Below are 7500 nucleotides of genomic sequence, written 5' to 3'. Positions count from 1 at the left end.
ACGGAGCGCGAAAACAATAAGCGAAAAAACAATAAGCCATAATTATGAGGAATAATTACACCGGTAATCCATCGAATACCAGCTGAGCAATTACAGGGAGTAGGTGGGGAATAAATTGGTGTGTGTGTTGTTGTGTGGAGCAACCTGCTGTTCCTGGGTCTTGACAGGTGGTTCGGTGCACGGTGGTGCACTCCCTGTTTCTTCTCCTCTCTGTCACTCCTTCCCTCCATCTTTCTTTCTCACTTTCTTTTTCCATCTGTCACTGAATATTGTTCTTTCTCTCTCTCTCTCTCTCTCTCTCTCTCTCTCTCTCTCTCACCAATCCCTGGATAGCTCTCTAGGGTGTGTGGGATTATGGGTAAACAGCCTTACGTTTGTTCACAGTTTGAAAACTGCCGGTGGTGTGTTGGGTTCTGACCCCCAACAGACTTTATTTGTGTTATTTTATATGGTGTGTGTGTGTGTGTGTGTGTGTGTGTGTGTGTGTGTGTGTGTGTGTGTGTGTGTGTCTGTGTGTGTGTGCGTGTGTCTGTATGTACTGTATGTGTGTGTGTGTGTGTGTGTGTGTGTGTGTGTGTGCATCAAATCAACAGAACCTAAGAAAAAGACCAGCATAAACCCACACATAAAACATCACATCAATAAAGCGATCCAATTCACAACCACCACACACAAAAAACACACATCCACAAACACCTCATCTGAAATAACACCCCATAAACCAATGTACTTCAAGAGCGACTGTTAAATAGTTTTCAAAAGATAGAGGGCTTGCCTATAAAGAGGCCCTCTGTTAGCGGTTAGCATAATGCTGAGATAAGCAGCTAAAACACAAAGCTGGAAGCAGATGGGTACTTAGAGTTAGATGCAGCGTGGCAGGATTCCGCAGCACCACGTAAAAAAAAAAAAAAAAAAAACACTGCACAATTTCCCAACAAATAATGCTGAACAGCGAAGGAGCACTTGAGAATAAACTAGCTGACTGGATGCCGACATGCTGTATATGGCCAATTATGTCTGGACGAGAGAAAAAAGGTATAAATGCCATCTCTAGCTCACCGTATTTTTAGTCGACAGGGAGAGTTATAAAAAAATATATGTCACAGGGGAAGGTCATTTGTGTTGCACAGATTATGTTTGCTTTATCTGATATGAAGGGTCAACGCATAATTAGGTTATCTGACTTTGTTGCTATGCTGCCATGATCTGGTTATCGGGAAGGAGTGGGTTATCTGGTGGGATTTGGTTATCTCATATAATCTGTCTTTCTACAACAAATGGGGCAAACCTGGTATCGATCACATCTCCCCTACTCTGAGGCAGTTCTGTTAGCAGGATTAGCCATGCTCTGGACTTCATTCCCTTTTTTGATTGGGGAGATGCTATCCCCGCTTCATCTCTGTCCGACAAATTTGCCCTGGGTGTTTTTCAACTTGTCCCCGAGCGGAGAGATAATTGTCCCCTGTGATGTCCTTCCACAATTGTGAAGCTCAGTTCAGTTTAGTGACACATCTCTTTTTGTCTTCTCCAAAGAGGAGCCAGAGTCATGCTTAATGCTAACAGTTTGTCAGTGTGGGTTTGCAGTTATTTTTAGAGGGCACTTTTCCTCCAGAGCGTCTTAAAGCACATTGAAGGAATACATTTCATCAGAGGTGGTGTCCTCCTGGGTGTTGACCCCATGACCTTGCTGCGCCAGCTAAGGTAGTCTGGACCTGAGAAGAGCTTTTATAGAGGGAGGGTTTCATGTTTTTTCAGTGGGGGGAGGGGGATTTGATTAGAGATAGTGTTTTATTGGAAGGGAGGGGTCGTGTTGTTTAGAGGGGGATGCTTGATTAGAGAGCCATTTTTATGGGGTGTGTGTTGTCTGTGTTTGTGTGTGTGTGTGTTTGTATGTTGTTGTTTTTTTGGGAGAGAGTTTGCATGTGTTGTCAGGTGTGTGTCACTGTGGGTGAGTGTGTGTGTGTGTGTGTGTGTGTGTGTGTGTGTGTGTGTGTGTGTGTGTGTGTGTGTGTGTGTGTGTGTGTGTGTGTACTGGGTGTGTGCCTGTGATATGGTGTGCTGTGTGTGTGTGTGTGTGTTCAGAAGGGAGTGTTTGATTAGACGGAGTGCTTTGCTCCATTGATTTTCCTGGGGGACACACGCAGCGCGTCTCTGCATGACGCTGGCTCAGCCACTCCTGGATTAAGCACATCTCTCCTTCATCCACTCTTCAACCTCTCCCTCCCTCCCTCCCTCCCTCCCCCCCCCCCTCTCTCTCTCCTGCCGACTCTTTGATCGGATGAGTGTGGTGTTGTCACGTTCGGATTATTCTTCATCTCTTTGTCTCCTCTTTGCCACTTTTCTGCTGTCCAAGGTGCTCTCGCTACCAGGGGGGTGGGATTAGGATCGCTTTAATATGAATATCAATTACAAATCTGAGCCTCTATCCATATTCAAGCTTAAAAACGGATTACGCTGTTCTTATTTGGATTTAAACAGACACTTCATGGTGCAGGGGCGCATACTGAACAAAGGCTCGATAAAGCATTTCTGTGGAAACGTCTTTAGCTAAGAGTGCCATATAAATGCAATCCAATTGAATTACCGGTAATCAACCATGAGGGCTAGTCTCACTGTGGATCGATAAAGTCCACTTCTTAAGTACGGCGTGGCCCTGGCTTTAAATGTCAGTCCTTTGCCGTGAGTCATTCGAAATAGGGCATCCATTTTAAACCTTATCAATAATTTAATTAAGCTTGTGTTAACCTTTATCTGTAATGTTCAAAGTGGTCATGACTAATAATAGAGTAATTCTAGCACTGTGTTCGATTGGCGCAAAGATTCTAGCCCTGGAGTTGGATTCGCTAGCCCTTTGTGTTACTGATATCAGGCATCAATCTCTTACAATTTAAATAGCAGCATTAGCTAGAGTGGCTAACAAAGCTAATGAATGTTGTTTGCCACTGACAGATGGCTACTTAGTGTCTAATGATGCGAGACGGCACAGATGCAAAGTTGTTGTACTTATTTAATTGCCTTTCAGGACTTGTATCAAAGTTTTCTAGCTGTCATGGTAACACCCTAGCAGGAAATATCACCTATCTCAGCTCAGTTAAGAGGTCTGCCAAGGAAAAACAACTGAAAATAATCTTGCAAACTCTCCGTAAAAATAGCTTGCTGGGAATGAAACGCAGTTTCTTCATCACACTTTCACTCACTCCCTCTCTACTTTCTACAGAGCGACTTCCCTGGAGCATTTGGTTTGCCCTCTCTCTTCTACCCTGAGAAATGATGGTTTGATAGCAAAAAGGTTCTTGATCTTAATTTGATCAAATGCATTTGTCTTGTTTACTAGTTGATTGTGATTGGATTTAGAGCACATCTGTGCTTTCTAATGACTATGTTCCCTCTCTTTTAATCTCCCACTTCCTCTCACCCCCCTCCTCTTTTCTTATTCATCACTCACTTTTCTTATTCATCACTCGCTTTCCCCACTTTCTCTCTTTCTCCCTCTCTCTTGCTATCCCATTATTTCTCCGTTTCTCTCTCCCTCTCGATTCTACTCTCTCCCTCTCCCTTTCTCTCTCTCTCTCTCTCTCTCTCTCTCTCTCTCTCTCTCTCTCTCTCTCTCTCCCTCTATCCCACTCTCTCACTGAGCTGTGTGTTGGGCCTGTGAGCTGTGTGTGTTGGGCCTGTGAGCTGTGTATGTCTGTGAGCTGTGTGTGTGTGTTATGTCTGTGAGCTGTGTGTGTGTGTGTGTGTGTGTCTGTGAGCTGTGTGTGTGTGTTATGTCTGTGTGTGTGTGTGTGTGTCTGTGAGCTGTGTGTGTGTGTCTGTGAGCGGGGCTGAATTCAGATGCTAAATGAGGACAAAATGAGACGAGCAAAAGCAGAAGCCCTCAGCTCTGACTGTGTCTCCTCCACCTGCTCCTGTTCCTCCCTCTCTCTCTCTCTCTCTCTCTCTCTATATCATACACACATTCTCTCTCTCTCTCTCTCTCTCTATCATACACACACATCAGTGGCGGCTGGTGCCTTACAGAGAGTGACAGTGTTACAGTAATACTATTTTATACCCCTCTACTGGAAGAAATGTATGCACAGAAAAAGGACTTTAATTTTAATACAGGTCCTAGAGTTCTGAGTAGAACGTTTTCAGTCTGGTTTGAGCTGATTGGTAGGTTGTGAGCAGTACAGGTCGGTAGAAAATGTTCTAAACGTTTAAAGCAAAGGATTAGTATAAACTCTGTGTCAGGTACTTTGATGCCCACTAAACATGTGCAAGTAGCCAAGACAAGAACAACTACATCATTTCCCCTCTCTCCATGTCTTCCACTTCAGTGCGTACTCCAACCCAGCTCTCCTTTATTTGCTCCAGTCTAGCTATTCAAGACTCACCTAATAAGCTTGATAGCGTCTTTGTTGTCTATAAAACGGCACATCATGAAGTACTGAAGGTTACCATTCAAAGCTTGCTAATCTTAGCTATATAGCAGTCATTTTCAAATGAGCTTAAATTCGTTTTTCAACAAAATTGGACCTAAATGGCTACAGAAATGTCTTCATTCAGCCGATCGTTTATTTACTGGGTACAAGACAACCAATTTCTGATTGGATATTGGCAGCAGAATCAGCTCCACTGATTGGTTCATTGATGAAGGCGCCTTTGGGTAGAGTACGGAGGAGCTTCCTCCCTTACGCCATTCACCCCCATGTTATTCATGAGCTGCAGGGGTTTGGAGCATTTACAATGAGTGCTAAAGGGGATCTTGAGGAGGAAGATCCTCTGTGCAGTAATTTTCAACTACTGTAGAGGTCGCATTCAGAAATTTAACTGATTTCAGTGACATTGCATTTAAAAAGCTATTTGTTCTATGTTGTTTTAATAAGTGAGCTGGTTAAATGTATGCATATTTTATTACTTTAATTTCCCTTAAAAAAAGTTTAGGGAGTGTTTCCCTCCCTTTCCTCAATGGACAAGCCTCCTCTGACACACATGGTCTCTCCCTCCTGCCAGTTATTCCACTTTTCCCTTCACTTCTCCCTACCTTTCTTGCCATTTCTCTCTCTACCTTTTTCTGCCATATTCACCTCTCTCTCTCTCTCTCCTTTCTCTGTTGGTCTCTTCTTCCTCTTCCAATCTGCCTTCTCTCTATACTTGTCTTTCACTCTTACTCCCTCCCTCCATCTTCTATTTCTTTCTCTCTCTTCTCTCTCTACCAACTCTCCACAGTTCCCTCTTTCATTGTCTCTCTTCTCCTCCCTTGCTGTATTTCTTAAACTTTTTCATTTTCTTCCCATTTCCTCTTCCACTCCACCTCTTCCCATGTGTATGACTGTGAGCATCGGAGCCGTGGATGTGCGCAGGTATGTAAATCAGGTAGTCTGGCGACGCTGCAGAGGTTCGTTTTTGCTCTCTCTCTTTTTTCCGGAACGATGCCGGGGCGTGTTGGAGGCCAAACATAATTACCTCTAAACGGAGGAGCCCCCGCCAACCTCCGCCTCGCTCCCCCAATTTACCCATGCTGCCGCGGGGCAGAGGGAGCGCCATGGCGTGAGTTATTGTCGCTGTGTCACTCAGGCCTGACAGTGAGCGGCGAGGCTACCACTGCGTCCTTCTTCCCTCTCGCTTTCTACTACCCCCCATCCATCTCCTCATCACCCCCCCCCCCACACACACACACACCACCACCTCCAAACCAAATCTACTACCCCCCTCCACACACACACATCCTTGCAGTGTTGCCAGTGCCTGAAAGGGCTCTATTAACATGGCTGGGATGCCCCAGGGCTCCGGGGCTTTTAGACAGAAAGCGGGTAGGCAAGGGCTAATTCAGCGCTAATAACTGCCATCGCTGTTAGAGTTGGAGTGCGGGAGAGGAGAGAAAAGAGAGAGGGAGGAAGGGATAGAGAGAGAGAGATGGGGGGGAAGGAAGGGAAGGAAAGAAAGAGGGATTTGGAGAGTGAGAGAGGCAGACAGATGAAAAGAGAGTTGGAGATGAGGTAGAGAGAGGAAGTGGGTTTGGTGGAGGGAGAGAAAAAGGGACAGAGAGAAAGAGAGAGAGGGTGAGAGCATGAGGTGATAATAACTTTGGCTTTGAAATGTGCCATGTTCTCTCACCTCATCCTTTCTAGCCCTCGTCCCCGCCTACGGTCTCCGCTGTGCCTCACTCTGCATCTCCACGCGCCACACACACACACACACACACACACCGTGCGCTCCACACGCCAAAGTCACCGCCGCCCAGTAGCCGTCAGACGCCAACGACGTGTGTGTGCCACACACTCTCTTACCATCTAAATCTCTTTTCCTTTACCTCAAAGCTTCCAGAAAATTCTGTGCCTCTTAAAAAAGGTTTCCGGCATGCAGTGAGCAGCACCTGGGAAACCTCAGGGATCACAGCCTGAGCAGCGGAGTACATCTGAAACAAAGTGAAGCAACGATTTCCACAACAAAATGGCTGTCAGAGGTCCCACAGCTCCCATGGAAGAGGCATGCTGGGCAAAGGCCTGAAATAGGAACCTCACGTCGAGCCATTTAGCATTATGTACGTCTGAAAAAGAACCTCCCTTTGCCTCTCGCTTGCAGGGGGGACTTTATGAACAGGCACATTCAGGGGCACCTCCACTCTGCCTGTCTGAAGTAGATAGAGCCGAGATAAGTATCTAAATATGTAGCAAGCCCAATCACGATCTAATATGAAGTCCACAGAAATCCAGGGCACACCTGTACTGCTTCTCAAGGTTAATACATCATAACGTTGTTGTTTGATGGTAGAGTTTATAAGGTGGTAAAATTGATGGTGCAGCATTTATAGTTTACTGTACTTGTTTTTACCGCGGGGGTAACATTTTGTCAGCTTTTAGCACCACGGCTCTAGTGGACCAGGTGGGTGTAGGGGAGCTTTTAACGGACGCCTCGACAAGCGAGTGCCCTTCACAAGGTGACGCTCAAGTGGGCTAGGGGGAGGCCGGCGGCGTGAAGCGCATTGAGTGGGCATCACAATGTGCCTCTTACCTGGGCATCCCTACTGCTTTCTGCCTACCACACTCTCCCCTTTCACCTTTAACCCCTAACCTCCCCCCTCCTCCTTCTCCTCTTCCATTTCCTTCCTTTCCACACTAAAGCAGCATGAAGCGCTTCGAGTGAGCACCACAATGTGCCTCTTCTCTTGGCATCCCTACCACTTTCTGCCCACCACTACCTCACCTTTCACTTTTAACCCCTCATCGGTCAGTGTCTGTCCTTTCAACATCTCTTTTAAAACCTAAACACAACGCAGAGTACGATTCAGGGAGGGGCAAAATACTCCCGTTCCACCAGCGCTGTGGACTAGCATACAGACTACACACTAGTAAGTGCACTGCTACTGAACGAGGAGGCTGGTGGCTGGTGAGATTTTCAAGTGAAATATTCCTGTGATTAGAGCCCTGCGGAGCTAGCGGCTGCCGCGTGTCATAGATCTCGGCGCGGTCGTGGCGGCGGCCATTACCCTGGAGCAGGCGAAGGCCACAGGCACAG

General features: G+C 46.3%; 1 protein-coding gene across 1 annotated transcript in view; it reads right to left on the bottom strand.

Moving 5' to 3' along the window:
• The window catches only part of efna3a (ephrin-A3a), a 50844-nt gene that overhangs the window by 43307 nt on the left and 37 nt on the right, over positions 1 to 7500 (bottom strand). The window contains exons 1-2 of the mRNA XM_076301657.1: positions 7472 to 7500; positions 7189 to 7246 (exon numbers count right to left, since the gene is read on the bottom strand). The exon at positions 7472 to 7500 is cut by the window's right edge and continues 37 nt beyond it. Coding sequence (XP_076157772.1) covers positions 7189 to 7246; positions 7472 to 7500 — 87 coding nt within the window. The remainder of the gene's footprint in view (positions 1 to 7188; positions 7247 to 7471) is intronic.

This window comes from Alosa pseudoharengus, unplaced genomic scaffold (assembly GCF_046254945.1).
Source record: "Alosa pseudoharengus isolate Yale_2024_CS ecotype anadromous, Long Island Sound unplaced genomic scaffold, YU_APseudo_1.1 YU_APseudo_1.1_scf_23, whole genome shotgun sequence".
Classification (NCBI taxonomy): Eukaryota; Metazoa; Chordata; class Actinopteri; order Clupeiformes; family Clupeidae; genus Alosa; species Alosa pseudoharengus.
Note: the sequence above shows the minus strand (reverse complement) of the source record. Positions and strands in the feature narration are given on the sequence as shown.